General features: G+C 46.8%; 1 protein-coding gene across 6 annotated transcripts in view; it reads left to right on the top strand.

The window, feature by feature from the left end:
• The window catches only part of MAP3K5 (mitogen-activated protein kinase kinase kinase 5), a 534,389-nt gene that overhangs the window by 235,371 nt on the left and 279,624 nt on the right, over positions 1-19,394 (top strand). For all 6 annotated transcript variants that reach the window (XR_003941620.1, XM_030198514.1, XM_030198515.1 and 3 more), the window contains one exon: positions 4,617-4,729. Coding sequence is in view for 5 of the 6 variants with exons in the window: in XM_030198514.1 (XP_030054374.1) it covers positions 4,617-4,729 (113 nt within the window). In the remaining variant the exon portion in view is untranslated. The remainder of the gene's footprint in view (positions 1-4,616; positions 4,730-19,394) is intronic.

The raw sequence follows: 19,394 nt of genomic DNA, 5'->3' as shown, positions 1-19,394 counted from the left end.
TTTCTGACTAATATTGCCACTCTGCCCTTTCAGCCTTCGGAAGGGGAACAAAAGACATCCACACCCATTGTCGTCTTAGTTTTTGGTGTTCCCGTGTGGGAATAATCTTGTCTCCTGCAGGCAGATATGATCTGCTTTATGGCTATTTAATAACCCCCCCCCCCCCCCACCCATTTTGTTTTCATTTCACTGGAGTGATAATGCTGCAGACATTCCATGAGAAGAAACATGGTGCTCCCGTAGGAGCTTTACTCATATACAAATGGAGAAGATTCGCTTGCATCCGTTCTAGACTTCGTGTTCTGCCGGGCGACCAACCTCGCACAACAGTTTTCAAACACCCAATCACATACGAACACAATTCTGTTTGATATCCATGCTGCCTCTCACAATGCTTGCACCCCTCCCCTCTCGTATTCGAGCTTGCTTCTTATCTATCCCTTTACCTCCCCCTTCCCCTAATCCTCTTCCTTTTATGCTCCCAATCATATTCCCCCACTTATACTGTGGCAAAATATGTGAAGACCACCCCGATGTTTAGGGCCTCTCTCCCCATTGTTATACCAAACAGGATGTCACCTCGGTGGGGCAGCACTTTACAAAATCAGAACACTGTACCAGTAATTTTGTGGTGAGAATACTAAAAGGGAACTTTAAAACAATACAAGACTTTTGAAGTCTGAATGATTAAATATTTTGAAACCCACCAGACAGGACTTAACAAATATCTGGGTTTTCTAGCCCATTATAAACCATAAAATTCTACTTCTGTTGTCACACTCTTATCACCATTCATATCTCCCTGTCCCTCATCCACCCCACCCTCATCCTGTTAGACTGTTACTGAAATGCTTTGATGTTTCACTTATATATAATGTCATCTATCAACATTTGCTTATTTCTGATCTGACGAAGAAGGGTCACTTTCGAAAGCTAATCAAAAAATGTATTGTTAGTCCAATAAAAAAATAGTATCATCTCATTTTCATTTCCATGGTTTATTTTATTCTATTTCTATTGATTACCCATTGTTATAGATATCACAGTGTTTAATTTCCTAGAGAGACTGCATAAAATCTCCTTCATCCATAATATCAGGAGCTTTACCTGCTACAGATTGTACTTCTCTCTGTAATTCACTGAAATCCTAACTACTTTGTAAGCCGCATTGAAGCTGCCTTGAGCGGGAAAGCGCGGGGTACAAATGTAATAAATAAATAAATACAGTCTAACAGCTCTATTATGTTTCTGGCACAACAGGTTCTTTAAGAGCTCTAAGATACTCTTGTACTGCCTTAGGGCTTTCAGAACTTCTCCATTGTCCACCATGATGGAATTTCAGTGTTGCTGGGTACAGTAACATAAACTGAATTTGCATATTTCTCAACTCTGTTCAGACAGGCGAAAAAGGTTGCCTCCTCTCTGACAGTGCTTCAGAGTAGTCCTGAAATATGCACACTTGTGCACCCTCCTATATCAGTGTATCCCTTTTTTGTTAAAATCCACGTAGTATTTCAGTTTTGTGATTATGGTCATGCACCTTCATTACCATGTTGCGTGGTCGGTCGGCTGCCTCCCTCCTGCTTGTGACCCACTCTGTGTGCTCTCTCAAGACAGAGCGAGCCTATGCTGTCCTGTAATGCAAATTCTGATTGGAGCTAGCATTCAAGTTTATTATTTATTTATTTGGTGCATTTTTACCCCACATTTTCCCACATAAGCAGGTGCAATGCGACTTACATTAAGTCAAGAGTATAGAATTCAATATAGAGATGGCACAGAAACAGAATGTGACAGGAGGGGAAGGTACACGGGATGACACGGGCAAAGGACAGGGATGAAGAGTCAACAAGTGTTAGAGGTTAAACAGTGGAGTAGCCAGGGGAATAAGCCTTGGCGAATAAGAAGGTCTTTAAGGACTTCTTGAACTGCTGATGGTCGACGAGCTCCTTAAGCTGTCGTGGCAGGACATTCCAGGATTGTGTGCTGATGTAGGGGAAGGACGAAGCATAAAGAGTCTTGTATTTTACATGCCTACAGGTGGGGTAATGAAGATGGAGGTAAGTCCTTGCAGAGCTCTGGGCATTTCTAGAGGGCAGATTGATTAGAGTAAGCATGTATTCAGGGGCTTCTCCATAGATTATCTTGTGTGTAAGTGAACAGATTTTAAATGTAATACGGTCCTTGATAGGGAGCCAGTGTAGTTGAAAATGGAGTGGCTGAGCAGGAACAAAGCGTGATTTCCCCAGGATAAGTCGTGCGGCTGTGTTTTGAGCCGTTTGAAGCCGTTTAAGAATATAGTCCCGGCAACCGGCATAGATCCCACTGCAGTAGTCTATATGGGACAGGACCAGCCAGTGAACAAGGGTACGGAATAGCCCCATATTAAGAAATGCCTGATATGCTTCAGCCTCCACATTGCATAGAACATACATTTTGTGATGATTTGCACTTGATTGTCCATGCGTAAGTTGTTATTCAGCACAAGTCCTAGGATTCTCAGTCTATTGGAGATTGGAAGTTTGTAGTCCTTAACGGCGAGTATTCTGTGGACAACCTTTACAGTACTGGGACGAAAGGATAAGACATTGTGTTTTGTCTTTATTATGCTTAAACAAAAACGCCTTTGCCCAGGAATCCATGATGGAAAAACTGGCGTCTATTTGTCCAGAGATTTCGGCTAGTGTTGACCGGAAAGGGATGTAGATGGTCACATCGTCCGCATAAATGAATGGGTTAAGGCCGAGTTTTGATAGTGCTTTTGCTAGTGGAATCAGCATGACATTGAAAAGGATAGGAGAAAGGGGTGAGCCCTGAGGTACCCCACAATCGGCTTTCCATGGTGCAGAAATGTTGGAATTAGCTTTGACTTGGTAGCTACGGGAGGATAGGAAACCCTTGATCCAGTTTAGCACGTTCCCACTTTTTCCGAATGTGTCCAGCAGGTACAGCAAAAGCTCATGATCCACCATGTCGAACGCGCTGGACATGTCAAATTGCAGTAATAAGATTTGGAACCCATTCGATATTTCCCTGTTGAAATTAGATAGAAGAGTAACCAGAACTCTGTTAGTCCAGTTAGTCTTGTTATCTCTCCTAGCCCTATTTTCTAAGTCATCTATCTATGTGTGCGGCTTGTTCTGATACCTGTTTTTCCAGCACCGGACAGGCGAGTTTCCACCACCGTTTTTGTGTCTTTTACAGCTGCTAGTCACTCCTCTGCTGCTGTCATGACGAGAGATTCTACACTGGACAATTGCAGTAATAATTTTTCCCATCATGGCTCCATCGCCTTATTTACTGTTTCCGTTAACTGTTGAAGATGTGTCGGCTTGAAAGAAGAAGCTGGAGGGGGGGGGGGGGGGGGGGTTCCATAAGCGCCATTTGGTCTGTGCCACCACAGGCTTTGTCTTTGTCTCCCCTCGGTGTTTTCAATGGCATATATCCCGTTCTCACCACTAAGTATTTGTTCATAAAGTATGGTAATGCTGTAGAGGTCAGTAGTCCTCAAGTGTCCTCTCAGAAATGCCTAAATATTCTGCTCAAGGTTCGGGGCCCCAGGAGAGGAGCAGAATCATGTCTGCACCCCTCTATGCATCACATGGTCTCCTGAAAATGCTTTTTAATACTACTATTTTTTTTAATGGGGTTAACGAACTGTTAAGGCTCTCCTCCATACCCTGGCCCAAATGAGAAGCTAGTCAAGAGTAATGTGTGAATCAAAGCAAGTGCAAATGCTCATGGGGAAATATTCCTGGGTACACGTATATTTCTGTTATAAAATATAGAATACATGTATTTTTCTGTCTCGCAGAGAGCTAAACCAGTATTTTGTAACATCACCATGTGGAGACTCAAAAACTCTAGTTCCAATTGATCTTTGATGCAAATAATCCAAAAGAAAAGAAAAAAAAATACACAGTTGAGATGTTATTGGAATATAGAATCATTGCCCCTACAGATAAGTCTGTTCTATATCTAGCACTCTCAGAGAGGAGAGGCTGGGGAATTCAGCTAGACAGGCTTACTGAGGAAGTTGTGGTAACACTTCATAGTAAAAACATAACGCACCTTAGAGGGGCTTGAATGGCACAGAACAGAAGGATTACCAATGTTAAGGCACACAAAGATTCTTTCTTCTCCAGGTATATGATTGGGGGAGGGAGGGGACTGCTTTCCCAGCAGTCTTGAAGCCAGAGCAGAGCCAATAAGAAAGGCCCATGAATCAAAGGGAGCAGGGAACATGTGCTCAAAAAGGGACCATTAATAGCAGGACTACAGTTTACAGGAAGTTCAGCAGTCTTGTAGTTCACAGTACAGCTGGATTACAGATGCGTATGAACAAGATAACATGCTCACATTTAAATGGGAGCAGAACACGTATATTTTGATAGAACACTCAACGCATCTCCTTGTAATGTGTGCAGTGGCATTTGTAGGTTAGTGGCACCTTTTCTAAAATTGGTACTCATATATGTATGTTAATTTACATGTTTAAATCCACTACTTATATATTTAACGTCCTGTGATTTTTCTAAAATTGCTTCCATGGTCTAATTACCATAGCATTTCAGTATTTAGCAAGTAAACTGGCATGTTTGTGTTTATTTTTCTAGGTTCAGGAAGGCGTTTGAATCTGAGCCAACTTTACAGTCAGGAATTAATTATGCAGTACTACTGTTGGCAGCTGGTCACCAGTTTGATACTTCACTTGAGCTACGGAAAGTTGGTAATTATAACACACTCTCATTTTTGCTGGAAAAGCGAGCAGTAACTACCAAGTGTGACCACAGCTTAGGAACTGCAACTTGTTGAGGAAGCATTGTTTTGGGCTCTTAATTGACTGACTGGGTTGGAACTGGTTGAGTGAGAGGCAACAAAGTATAGTGGTAAATGGAATTCAATCTGTGAAAGAAGGTGTTACCAATGGGATTGGCTCTTGGTTGGTTTATTTTACCAATATTATTAAAGGGATATTGGAGGTTTTCCTTTTGTGGATGATACCAAAATTTGCAAGTACAGAAAACATGAGGAAGGATCAGCAAGTCTGAGGAGTGGTCTAGAGTGGAACTTAAGATTTAATGCAAAAAAATAAAAAACTCATGAAAATTCATTTGGGCTGCAAAACATCAGGGGAGCAGTACAATATAGGAGATTAAATTCTCATTGCACAAAGGAAGAGCAGGATCTGGGGGTGGGGGGGGGGGGGGAGATAATATTTGATAAGGTGGTGTGGTGAAGCAGTTAGATAAGGTGATGGCAAAAGCCAGAAGAATGTTTGGGTACACAGGAAGAGGAGTGGCCAGCAAGGAAAAGGAGATGTTTTTGTCTCTGTATAAGTCTTAAGATATAATTTGGAGAACTGTGTTTGAATATGGAGATGACACCTTCAAAAGGCTATAAACCGGTTAAAACTGTGCTTCTCAGCTCAGTCCCATTAGGTTGTCAGGCTATCCACAATGAATATTCATGAGATATTCATTGTGGATATCCTGAAACCCTGATGGGACTAAGTATGCCTCATGGACTGGGTTGAGAAGCACTGGGTTAGAGTATTGGTGGTTACTAAAATGATCAAGAGTCTTCATCATAAAACATATATGGAGGTAGATCAAGATGTGCATACTTTTGAAGAAAGGTGGGTTAGGGGAAAGATAATACATATAAATATCTCCAAGTTATGAATGCACAAGAGACAGGCCTCTTTAAATTAGAAGGAAGCATGGAATAAGGGGTCATATGATGGGAGTGAAAGACAAACTCGAGTATTCTATGGAAATCTCATTATGGAAACTGTAGTGGTTGTATGGAATGTCCTCCTAGCACAGGTGGTGGAGATGAAACATTGGACAAGCATCAGAGATCTCTGAAGGAAAGGAAGGGATTTTAGACCTTGATAGGTAATGTGGATAGACCATATATTCTCTGTCTGCCACAAAGTTTCTGTGTAACCAGATAGTATGATTTGACCTGGAAAATTCACATCCATGGTGAACCCTGATTTTCAAATGTAGAGGTCCAATGATATATATAGCATGAGCAGTAGAAGATCAGTTATTATAGTAGGTAATCTATATTGTTTTTAATAATCTGTTACAGATTAGTCATGATCTGTCTAGCCTTGTATATAGTTGGATGCACAGATAAACATGAAGAGCTGATGCTATCCTGATTCAAGAGAATTATTTAAGGACTATGTATATATCAGTATAGCTAAAGTGGTACTAATTCTGCATGAGTGATCTGATAAATATTCCTTTTAAAATTCAATAATTGTGCATTAGTGTGGTGCTGATTGTCTTTGGTGTCAGTTTTAATTTGTAAAACATGAGTAGAGAACATCCTTCTGGGTGTATAGGCTTTGGAACAATAAATGGAGAGAGCCGAGCATCTCCCTGTTACTGTGATTATAATTGATTACTGCTCAGTTGATTACAGTATTCCCCATTCCATATCATCAAGCAGATCAATCCATAGACTGGTGGGTTGTGTCCATCTACCAGCAGGTGGAGATAGAGAGCAATCTTTTGCCTCTCTATATGTGGTCATGTGCTACCAGGAAATCCTCAGTATTCTCTCTATCTAGCAGGTGTGTGGTCACATGCAGCAGCTCTGGCTTGGTCTCCACGCCTATTTACTTAGGCTTTGTTGAGTACCTGGGGTTGAGGGCTTTTTGTGAGCAAGTGCAAACCTGGTGGTGCCAGGTCCCTCCTTTTCTACCCCCTCCCGCTGGCTCCGTTAAAAAAACAAAACAAATAACAATCTTGAAGCAGAACAGATTTTTCTTGCAGCTGCTCACTGGGGCACAATTCGTTGCAGCTCGGAGCAAGAAGCAGGTAATTTTACCTTTTCCTAGTGGGCAGGGGGTTCCCCGAACGTTTCCCTCGTGGATCATAGTGTCGGATGGTAAGGGCGCGAAAAAGCGCTCCCCGGACCGCGATCGCGCGGCTAGTGGGAAGGCGCTGTGATCGGAGGCAGAGAAGCCCTTTTTGGGCGCCCTTCTGGACTCTGCTGATTTAGCCGGTTTTTCCTCCGCTGGGGCGTTGGCGGCCTTTCCCGCCTTAGGCGCCCATCCCCCGATGTCCGCCCTTCCGACGTTGGCCGCCCATGCAGCTCGGACGGCCTCTGGTATGGCCGCCTTTGAGTTGGGCGGCGGTAAGAAGATGGCAAAGTTTAAGCGCCATGCTTCCCGCGCGGCTCCTTTGCGGAGTGACACGCCGGACGCCATTTTGGATGCGCAGCGCGCCTCTCCCCCGCTCTATGGAGTGGAGGTTGAGAGTTCTTCTAGGGCTGTGGCCCAGGTTGCAGAGGTGCACAAACAGGGGGGTTTCTCTCCCAAGTTTATTTTGTTGCTGCATCAGGCCTTTCAACTGCAAAGCGCTGCTCCTGCTCTCCTGTCAGATATGGGGGAAGAGGCTTCCCTGATCAAGCACCCTCGGGTGGATCTTTAGGTCTTGGGGGACTCTTGTCTCCTCTGATGTAGATGAGGGCAGCGTTTCTGAGTTCTCCTAAAGGTCCCTTGGGGATTCTTTGGAGGAGGCTGATCCTCGCCCTGATGGGGGAGATGATCCCTCTGTAGCGCGGCTTTTTCGCTCAGAGGAATTGCCTAACCTGTTCAGGCTATGAGCATCTTGAGTATTTCCTCTCCGGAGGAAGGCCTTCCTTCAGCCTCGGTGGGTTCCACTATTATGTTGGGAACCAAGCGCCCTTTCAGGACCTTCCACATCCATGAAGCCATGAAAACTCTTCGGCTCAATGGGATTCTCCTGAGGCGAGCCTCAAGGTAGCCAGGGCCATCATCTTCCTCAGGTCAGGTCAGTGTGAGCAAAACATGACTATTAGAATATATGTGAAACATGAAAGCATTTCAATTTCCATTGACAGCCTGAAGAGGAAATGGGGGTAAGAAACAGGGAGAGAGCGATGAGTGACCAGAAGGTGACAAAGCAGTGTAATTTTATAGTTTACTAATAAAAAAGGCCCGTTTCTGACACAAATGAAACGGGCGCTAGCAAGGTTTTCCTCGGAGTGTGTATGTTTGGGAGAGTGTATGTGAGAGTGACTGTTTGAGAGTCAGAGTGAAAGTGTGAGCCCTGCCCTCCCAATCCATGGCCATCCATGTTACTCTGTCACCTGCCCCCTCCATTCATCCCTATCCAGCATTTCCCCTCTCTGCCTGAGGCCTGCTCTGCAATCCATATCCATCCATGCCCATCTGTCCCCTCCATTCATCCCTATCCAGCAATTCCCCTCTCCCTGAGTCCTGCCCTTCTAATCCATGGCCATCCATGCTCCTCTGTCACCTGGCCCCTCCATTCATCCCTATCCAGCAATTCCCCTCTCTGCCTGAGACCTGCCCTGCAATCCATATCCATCCATGCCCATCTGTCCCCTCCATTCATCCCTATCCAGCAATTCCCCTCTCCCTGAGTCCTGCCCTTCCAATCCATGCCCATCCATGCTCCTCTGTCACCTGTCCCCTCTATTCATCCCTATCCAGCAATTCCCCTCTCTCCCTGAGTCCTGCCCTCCCACTGCTCTTCCAATCCATGTCCATCCATGCTCCTCTGTCACCTGGCCCCTCCATTCATCCCTATCCAGCAATTCCCCTCTCTCCCTGAGACCTGCCCTCCCAATCCATGCCCATCCATGCTCCTCTGTCCCCTGCCGCCTCCATTCATCCTTTTCCAGCAAGTCCCCTCTCTCCCTTCCATGCTCCTCTCTCTCCCATGTCCCAGCCTGGCCCGCCCTCTTCTCCCCCCCCCCCTTCGCATCCATGCATCCCTTTGTTTTTTTTTTCTTCTTTTTAAATTTACCTCCGTGGCGGTTCAGGCAGCGAAGCGTCAGGGAAGGAGGCGGCGCTCCCGACGTCTAGCTTTTCCTTCGCTGTGTTCCGCCTTCTTTTGAAGGCGGAACACAGCGAAGGGAAGGCTAGACGTCGGGAGCGCCGCCTCCTTCCCTGACGCTTCGCTTCCGGATTTGTTTGGTTTGATGCGAGGGCGGGGCAGAGACGCTGGCTGGCTTGAAGGCTTCACACCACGAATCCACGAACCCTTCAGCCTGGGAGTGACGTCAGATGGCTTCATAGAACGTTGTCCTCAGAACGTTGAGGGTGTGTTTTATTATATTAGATAATATGGAAGGAAGCTCAGATTTTTTTTAAAGTCCTTTCTTGTTTAGGTTGAAGTATCTTATTTTTTTGTTGGACCTTATCAATTTTAACTTGAAAAGACTTCCATTCCTGGATTGTATTAAAAAGTTTTGCTTCTAAAGCTAGTTAAAAAGTCTGTTGAGTTGCTCCCCTAAAAAGATATCAGATTTTTTTTGAATTTCTGTTTATTAACCTTTAAAGTGGACTAACACAGCAATCACACTCTTCCTTGTCATCAAGCAGATGCAGCCATTACAGATGGGTTGTTTCCATCAACCAGCAGAGGGAGATAGAGAGCACACTTTTTTCAGTGCCTCAAACCAGCTTGCTCCACTGCCTCTCTTCAGTATTCTCTATCTCCCCTAGCAGAGGGGCTGCAGCTTCTTCGAGCTCCATCTAAAATCTGCCTGGAGGTTGCTCCTGTGCTTTTGCCAGTTGTTAGCAGGGGTGTTGGAGGCTATAGCAGCTTCACTTTAAAGACACATAGGTTCGCCCTTTCCCTGCCTTACCCATACCTCCGTGGATGTGGACACATTGCTTAGCTTTCCCTGTCCTTCCCCACCAACAGTGGATGCAGGCACATAGGTTCGCCCTTTCCCTGCCTTTCCCACTCACCTGAGCCTCCGGAGTTCTATTTACCTCTGGTTTCCTCACAGCGTTAAAAAAAAATAAAAAAAAGGAACAGAGGTTTTTCCTTGCCTTTTTCTGTGGGACCGGAGCTGTGATACTCGGTCCAGTGAGGTAAGAGTGTTTTCTGACTCCTCCGGGGTGGGCCCGCGATCGGGGCGAATTTGAATTTTACCGCCGTTTTCGGCGATGGCTGCGGAGACAGTAAAGCGCTGTTCCAAGTGTGGCAAGCACAGATCAGCAGCGGGGCTCTGTAAATCATGCTGTACAAACGTTAGAGCCGGCCCGAGCATGGCGAGCAACGATTCTTCGTGCTCTGTGCTGGCAGCAGGCGCCATTTTGAATTTACCACATGGTGCGACCTCCGCTGAGACGGAGAGTCCTGAGCCCGGGGGGAGGCCTTGGAGTGAGGCTGATATGGGAGCTACTAGCCCCGTCAGAGATCCGGGTGCCCAGGGCGAGTTTTTCTCCCCTGATTTTGTCTTATTAATGCATAAAGCATACATGCTTAAAAGACTCTCCCACAAAGCCTGGCCCGGGCCTCTTCTAATGCCCCCCCCCCCCCCCCCCCCCCCGGTGGATTCTAACCTCGGTATGCCCTCTGAGGCGTTATTCCCTGATAATTGGCAGAATATGAAGCGCAGAAGGGCTCATTCCCCTTCAGAGAGTGCTGCACCTCCATTTTACCCTCCTGTGGTCGGGCTGCGAGGATTCGGAGGACTCTGGCAGGCCTTCATGGTCTGAGGAGCCAGAGTCTGGTGCAGAAGTGACTCAGGATCTGGACGATCCCTCCGCAGTGAGGATTTTCCACCGTGATGAGCTGCCAGCGCTTATTTCTGATGCCCTGCAGGCTCTCTCTATTGAGGACCCTGCCAGTGGCACAGCCTCCTCTGTGAATCCTAGGATGGCTAGTACCAAAAAGCCTGCTCGAGCCTTTCCTTTGCATGACTCCATCCAAGAGCTTATTTCGGCTCAATGGGCTGACCCCGAGGGACCTTTGACAGTTTCCAGGGCTATGGGGCAATTATACCCTCTGAGTGAGGAGCATATGGCTCGCTTTGCTATGCCTAAAGTGGATGCCCTAGTCACAGCTGTGACAAAGAGAACTACCCTCCCTGTTGAAGGAGGTGTTGCCCTGAAGGATATTCAAGACCGTAGACTGGAATCAGCACTTAAACGGTCATTTGAAATTGCAGGTCTCGCTATTCGGGCGTCTGCATGCAGTTATGCTGCTAGAGCCTGCCTGGCTTGGTTGCAACAGGCAGTGGAACAGCCTGGTGATGGAGCCGGAGCCCTTTTCAGATGTGGCTCCGCGGATGGAGTCGGCCTTGTCCTTTCTTGCTGACGCCCTTTATGATATTGTCAGAGCTTCGGCTAAACACATGGCAGTAGCAGTGGCGGCTCGCCGTCTTCTTTGGCTACGGCATTGGGCGGCAGACATGGCCTCTAAGCAAAGGTTGGTGAAGTTGCCCTTTCAAGGCCTTCTCCTGTTTGATGAGGAGTTGGAGAAAATTGTGAAGGGCCTGGGTGAGGCTAAACCCCAGCGCTTGCCCGAAGATAGGCCTCGGCCTTCCTCTAAGGGTGTGGCGGTCCACTCCTCTTACAGACCTCGCTTCCGTGAAGCTCGAAGGTACCGCCCGGGGCGTTCTGCTGGGTTCACTTCTCGTGCCCGTTTTCAGCAGAGGAACTCTTTTCGCTTGGACAAACGTTCCACAGCCACTGGCTCAAGGCCTGGAGTTCAGGGGCGACCCTCTCAATGATGGTGCGCCGGCCCTCTCCTCGAGTCCTGTCAATGGATGACGTCTTTCCCTCTTTGCCGAGGAGTGGGCCAACATTTCCTCAGATCAGTCTTGGACCTGATCAGAGACGGTTACATAATAGAATTTGACGCCCCTGTAAGAGACGTGTTTGTGGAGTCCCGATGCGGTTCTGCCGCCAAACGGGCGGCGGTAGAGGAGACTTTACAAGGTCTGATTCAGATAGGGGCTGTGTCCCCGGTACCTCCTGCCGAACACGGCTGGGGCCGCTACTCCATCTACTTTGTGGTGCCGCGAAAAGGTGGACTTAAAAGAATTAAACAAGTCCCTGAGAGTGCGGCATTTTCACATGGAAACCCTGCGCTCCGTCATTGTGGCGGTACAGCCAGGAGAGTTTCTCATGTCTCTGGACCTGAAAAAAGCTTACTTGCACATTCCAATTTGGCCCCCACACCAGATGTTTCTGAGGTTTGCGGTGATTGGAAAGCATTTCCAGTTCCGGGCCTTGCCTTTTGGCCTCGCCACAGCTCTCCGCACCTTTTTGAAGGTTCTGGTGGTAGTAGCTGCCTTTCTAAGGCGAGAGGGTATTCGGGTTCACCTGTACCTGGACAACTGGCTCATTCGAGCAAATTGCTGCAGAGAGTCAGCATGTAACAGCCAGAGTGGTCTCAGTACTTCAGTCTCTGGGCTGGGTCGTCAATTTGGCCAAAAGTCACCTGACCCCCTCACGGTCTCTAGAATATTTGGGGCCAGGTTCGACACAGCCTTGGGGTATGTGTACCTACCCGAGCAAAGGCGGTGCAAGCTTCAGAATCAGGTCCGTCTGCTCCTGAGGATGCCCCGCCCGCGAGCTTGGGACATTGTCCAGCTGCTAGGATCGATGACGGCCACCATGGAACTGGTGCCCTGGGCGAGAGCGCACCTGAGACCTCTACAGTATGCTCTACTCCAAAGATGGTCTCCAGTATCTCAGGATTACCAATGCAGACTCTCTTGGCTCCCTGCGGCCCCGACTCAGCATGGAGTGGTGGCTCTCAGACAGCATGCTGCGGCGAGGAATGCCGCTGGCGCTCCCCGATTGGTGCCTAGTGGTGACAGATGCCAGTCTGAAAGGCTGGGGCGCACATTGCAAGGGGAAGGTATGCCCAGGGTCTATGGACACCCGAGGAGTCGGAGTGGTCCATCAACCGCCTAGAGTTGAAAGCGGTGTTTCAGGCGCTTCTGGCCTTTCAAGTGACCCTAGAAGGATTGGCTGTCAGAGTGATGTCGGAGAAGGCGGCACTCAGTACAGAGCTCTAGCTGCGCTGGCCGAACAAATTTGCCACTGGGCCGAGCTGCTTCTACAGTTTCTGTCGGCAGCTCACATTGCAGGTCAGAGCAACGTGCAAGCCGATTATCTAAGCAGGCATCAGATTGATCCAGTGGAGTGGGAACTTGCAGACGAAGTGTTTCTGCAGATATGTGCCAAGTGGGGCAAGCCCGTGATCGAGTCTAATGGCGAAAAGCACCAATGCCAAAGTCCCGTGCTTCTTCAGCAGACGGAGAGATCCTTGCGCGGCGGGGTTCGATGCCTTGGCTCAACCCTGGCCTCCGGGCCTACTGTATATGTTCCCTCCGTGGCCCTTGATAGGGCGAGTGCTCCTGCGGATTCGGCTGCATCCAGGAGAAGTGGTTCTCGTCGCCCCGGATTGGCCCAGGAGTCCTTGGTATGCGGACCTCTGACAGATGCTCGTAGAGGATTCCCTTTAGTTACTTCTGGTTCCCAACCTGTTGTCACAGGGTCTGGTGACCATGGAGGACGCCGGCCAATTTGGTCTTATGGCCTGGCGATTGAGAGGGCGCAATTGAGAGGCAGAGGCTATTCCAATAAAGTAATTACCACTCTCCTGCAAGCCCGCAAGCGTTCCACTTCCGTGGCTTATGCCAGGATTTGGCGCCAGTTTGAAGTCTGGTGTGCTTCGAGAGAGATCACACCCCTGCGGGCTCCTGTCTCGCCGATTCTGGACTTTTTGCAGGATGGTGTACAAAAAGGCCTGGCCTATAATTCCCTGCGGGTGCAAGTGGCAGCATTGGCCTCCCTGCGTGGTAAGGTTGAAGGCGTGTCTTTAGCTGCTCATCCGGATGTGGCACGGTTTCTTAGAGGGGTGCTTCAGCTCCGTCCTCCCGTGCGTGCACCTTGTCCAGCTTGGAACCTGGGGCTAGTGCTGAAGGCCCTTCAGGGTGTTCCCTTTGAACCACTTCGGCGTGCTTGAGAGAAAGATTTGACACTGAAGGCCGTCTTGTTAGTGGCCATTACTTCGGCGAGACGGGTGTCAGAGCTCCAGGCGCTGTCCTGTAGAGACCCTTTTCTGCAATTTTCAGAGTCCGGGGTCACGGTTCGGACCGTGCCTTCCTTCTTGCCTAAGGTGGTTTCAGCGTTTCACCTAAACCAACCTATTTTCTTGCCCTCCTTTGTCGAGGAGGAGTTTCCAGAATCTTTTGGGCAATTGCACCTGTTGGACGTGCGCAGGACTCTGCTGCAGTATCTGCGAGTTACTAACTCTTTCAGGACCTCTGATCATCTGTTTGTTTTGCTATCAGGTCCTCGCAGAGGGTCTCCAGCGTCTAAAGCCACTATTTCCCACTGGCTTAAAGAATCTATCTTTTCAGATTATTTGCTTGCCGGCCGGCTGGCCTCCGCCTGATGCCTTTAAGGCACATTCCACTAGAGGAATTTCCTCTTCTTGGGCTGAAACTGGAGCACTCTCTCTTCAAGAGATTTGTAGTGCAGCAACATGGGCTTCTAAGCTCTCCTTTGCCCGACATTACAGGCTGGATGTGGCTGCCAGGAGGGACGCACATTTTGGAGCGCAAGTGCTGGCGCGTGGTGTGGCTTGTTCCCACCCTATCTAGGGATTGCTTTGATACATCCCATCTGTAATGGCTGCATCTGCTTAATGACAAGGAAGGGAAAATTAGGTTCTTACCGTGATAATTTTCTTTCCTTTAGTCATAGCAGATGCAGCCATGATCCCTCCCTGTCTGATGCTATCTGCTGTAAATCTATTTCAGGTTCTGTTCGTGTTTCCTGGAGATTCCGTCCTTGGGAGAAAGTCGGAAAACAGTCTTCAGGATTCTTGTTCAATTAAAGGAGGATGACTTAATTCCCTTCAGTTTCATGTTTTGGAGGATGAGTTTATTCCCTCCGGGAGGATGAGTTTATTCCCTCCAGTTATGTCTCAGTGGAAGATGAGTTCATGCCCTCCGGGAGGATGTTTCATTCCCTCCATTCAGAGTTAATGCCCTTTGTTGTAGGGCCATCGTTCGCTGTGAGGAAAGCTCATGTTATTTCCATTGCGGTTTGCCATACTGCTTTGGAAGCTTCAAACACTGAAGAGAGGCAGTGGAGCAAGCTGGTATGAGGCACTGAAAAAAGTGTGCACTCTATCTCCCACTGCTGGTTGATGGACACAACCCATCTGTAATGGCTGCATCTGCTATGACTAAAGGAAAGAAAATTATCACGGTAAGAACCTAATTTTCCCTTTTTGTGCCATCTATTCTATTGTTCCCCCATTTGTGCACAGGAAAAGTTTGAATTAGTCATCTGGTTTGGTGCCTGGCTTGGTACTTCAGTTTACTGAGTTTTATATGAACTTAATAGTTGTTAACTTTGGGTTGCTGCTTTGAATAGGCCTTGTACTTTAGCAAGGTTTGTCTTTGTATTAAGATAAACATAGATGTGACAAGTTGTAAAGGCTTGAAGAATTATCTATTTAAAAAAAGGGTCAGAACTGCTTACATGGACTCAATGACTAATCTAGTCTGAGCACAATGTGCAAAATTTCTTTACTGAGGGGTCCTTTTAGTAAGCTGTGAAAAAAAGTTGCCTGCGGTAGCATAAGCACTTGTATTAGGTGTGTGCTGTGCCAGTTTTTACCGCATCTACAAAAAATGGCTTTTTTTAATGGGACGGGAAAAGGGCCTGGAATAAAAATGAAACCAGCGCATGCTCAAAACCGGCCTGAGCCCTTAATTCCACCCATTGATCTAGTGGTAAAGGCTCATGCGCTACAAGCACGGTAACCAATTGGCGCACGCCAAGTGCCGATTACCACTGGAACTGGCACGTGTAGGAGTAAATAAATAATTCATCCACATGTTATAGGCACGTGCCAAATCTGAAATTACTGCCAGTAGGGTGAGCTGACCTGGTGGTAGTCTCATTTGGGCACGCGCTGCATGCATGTAGAGCCTACCGCAGCTTAGTAAAAGGGCCCCTAGATCTTCTGAATATACACTTCAGCCCTCTACCAATCTTACCCTTCATGCTCTTCCCCAACTTCTCCTTTATCGCTCCACCTCCTTACCTATCCCTTTCCGTTCTCCCATACCTCTTCTATCCCATTTACTCCTTGTTCGTTCTATCACATACCTCCTTTGTTGATTCCGATACTATAGATTGTATTCTCTTGTTACTATGTAAACCGCATTGAGCCTGTGATGAGCGGGAAAGCGCGGGGTACAAATGTGATAAATAATAAATATTTCATTCCACAGATTGTTATATAGACAGGTATAAAAAAAAAGTTTGGGAAAGATAAGTTTAGCTGTCAGAGCTGGAAAATGATGAGGGTGGTTGTCTGTTGAAACAATGTTCTGCTTCAGCTCTCAGCATTTTTGCAGAACCTCCTTTGCAATGTGGGCTCTTTTGTCACTTAAGTAATAGCCTCTTGCAGGGTTGTGCATGTGGAAAATAGTCTGTTCGCTTTCAGATCAATCATCCCTGAAATCATTTTTGAAGGTGGTGGAGGCAAGAACAGTGTTGGAATTCAAAAAGGGTTGTGATAAACAGTGTACTTTTAAATGGTAAGAGGACAGAAACAAAGAATGTAGCACTTCTACTCAAAATAGCTGTGAATGGGGAAAATAATCTCTATAGCAGACAATTCCCTAGAAACTTTGCTGGACAGACTCAGTGGACTTTATCTGTCTGTATCTGCCATCATCCACTTTAACCCAAAGCACTAGAAGAGGAAGTAGTACCAACCTCTGTCTACTTTGTACCAGTACCACCAAATCCTCTGAGCATAGCACAAAGTACCACCAAGAAGATTAGGATCAGAATTTTGTTTGGACTTAAGCTTATTGAGGGGTGTATGAAGGAATGTCCAAGTGTCTTTATAGAGAGGATTAACATGAAAACTTGACAGCGAGAGCAGGGCTGTGCCTAGGGTCTCTGGCGCCCCCTGCAGACCATCAGTTGGCGCCTCCCTGCAGACCATCAGTTGGCACGCGCGCCCCCCCCACCCCCCCCCCCCGAACCTGCCTGGCTCCAAGGCATGTCTGGGGCGCGATGGAGGAAATGGCTGGGTTTGGCCTGAGCCTCCTCCGCTCCATCCCCGATTCCCCGGTGCTTTAAATTTACCTCTCTCCTCCTCCGGCTCCAACGTCTGCGCAGCTTCAGTGAAAGTGCTGCCTGTCTGACGTCTCTCCACCAGCCTTTCTCTTCGCTCGTTCGTTCCCTCTGTGTCCCACCCTCAAGGAAATGACGTCAGAAGAAGGAGGGACACAGGGAACGAACGAGGGAAGGGAAGGCTGATGGAGAGACGTTAGACAGGCAACGCTTTCACTGAAGCTGCGCAGACGTCAGAGGCGGAGCGAGGTAAATTTAAAGCACCGGGGAATCGGGGATGGAGCGGAGGAGTAAGTTGTTTTTTTAAAAATACAGCTCGACAGCGCGGCGCCCTTTAAGGCAGGCGCCCCCCTGTGGCGCTTACTGCGCTTACTGTGTCGGCACAGCCCTGAGCGAGAGAGAGCCTAATTTATTGTACTGCTAGAAAGGTCACATGAAATGACTTGGGGCTTCTGCTTTGAAAGGAGGATTGGAAAACAGCCTGAAGGCTTGTGTGTACTGTTTAACTCTCACAAAGGAGCTACTGCAGACCAGTCCCAAATACAGCTTCAGGTTATATAGGATTGTAATGTGAAATCAATAAGAAAACAGTGGCATGAAAATCCCAAGGCACCAGAAGAGGTTGACAGAAACACCCCAAAACAAGGAGGAGAAAAAGTTTGGCAATCTGTATTCAGTGGATCAAGAAGGAAGCAAATGGGTCATTCAGGGAGTATAATGCCATAATGGAGAGACTGAATGAATTATTTGCTTCGGTCTTTATGAAAGAAGATGTACCTGTTCCAGAAATGGTTTTCAAGGGTGCTGATGCGGAGGAACTGAAAGAAATCTCGGTGAACCTGGAAAACGTACTGAGCCAAATGGCATGCATCCAAGGGCACCAAATGAACTCAAACATGAAATTGCTGATCTGTTGTTAGAAATCTGTTACCTGTCATTAAAATCATTCACAGTGCCTGAAGATTGGAGGGTGACCAATGTAACGCCAATTATTTAAAAAAGGTTCCAGGGGGTGATCTGGGAAATCACCCAGATCAGTAAGCCTGACATTCGTATGGGTAAAATAGTGGAAACTATTATAAAGAATAAAATTACAGAACACATAGATAAACATGGTTTAATGAGACAGAGTCAGCATGGATTCAGGCAAGGGAGTCCTACCTCACCAATCTGTCTCATTTATTTGATGGTGTGAATAAACATGTTGATACAAAATTTCAGAATGATTTTGACTAAGTTATTCATCAAAGACTCCTTAGAAAATTAGAATCATGGGATAGGAGGCAATGTTCTGTTGTGGATTAGGAATTTGTTATCGGACAGAAAACAGAGGGTAGAGTTAAATGACTATCTCAGTAGAGGAGGGTGCATAGTGGAGTGCCTCAGAGATCTGTACTAGGACTAGTGCTGTTTAACATATTTATAAATGATCTGGCAATTGGAAAGATAGATGATTAAATTTGCAGATGACACAACTATTCAGTGTTGCCAAGATTGCGGATTGTGAAAAAGTTCAGGAAGACCTTAGGAAATTGGAAGGCTGGGCATCCAAGTGACAGATGAAATTTAATGAGAACAAATGAAAAGTGATGCACATTGGGAAGAATAACCCAAATCATAGTTACCTGATGCTGGGATCCACCTTGGAGGTTAGCACCCAAGAAAAAATATATAGGTGTCGTAGACAATATGCTGAAATCTTCTGCCCAATGTGTGGTGGCGGCCAAAAAGCAAACAGGATGCTAGGAATTATTAGGAAAGAGATGGTAAATAAGACCAAGAATACTATAATGCTGTTATGTTGCTCCATGGTTTGACCTCACCTTGAGTACTGTGTTAAGTTCTGGTCACCGTATCACAAAAAAGATATAATGGAATTAGAAAAAATTCAAAGAAGGGCGACCAAAATGATAAAAGGGATGGAACTCCTCTCATATGAGAAAAGGCTAAAGAGGATAGGGCTCTTCAGCTTGGAAAACAGATGACTGAGGGGAATATGATTGATGTCTACAAAATCCTGAGTGGTGTAGAACGAGTAGAAGTAAATCGATTTTTACTCTTTCAAATAGTACAAATACTAGGGGACACTCGAAGTTACATGGAAATACTTTTTGAAAACAAGTAGGAGGAAACATTTTTTCACTTACATAAGTACATAAGTAATGCCACACTGGGAAAAGACCAAGGATCCATCGAGCCCAGCATCCTGTCCCCGACAGCGGCCAATCCAGGCCAAGAGCACCTGGCAAGCTTCCCAAACGTACAAACATTCTATACATGTTATGCTTGGAATTGTGGATTTTTCCCAAGTCCATTTAGTAGTGGTTTATGGACTTGTCCTTTAGGAAACCGTCTAACCCCTTTTTAAACTCAGCCAAGCCTTCACCATGTTCTCCAGCAACGAATTCCAGAGTTTAATTATGCATTGGGTGAAGAAACATTTTCTCCGATTTGTTTTAAATTT

This window comes from Microcaecilia unicolor, chromosome 3 (genome assembly GCF_901765095.1).
Source record: "Microcaecilia unicolor chromosome 3, aMicUni1.1, whole genome shotgun sequence".
Classification (NCBI taxonomy): Eukaryota; Metazoa; Chordata; class Amphibia; order Gymnophiona; family Siphonopidae; genus Microcaecilia; species Microcaecilia unicolor.
This window is presented reverse-complemented; position numbering and strand designations above follow the sequence as displayed.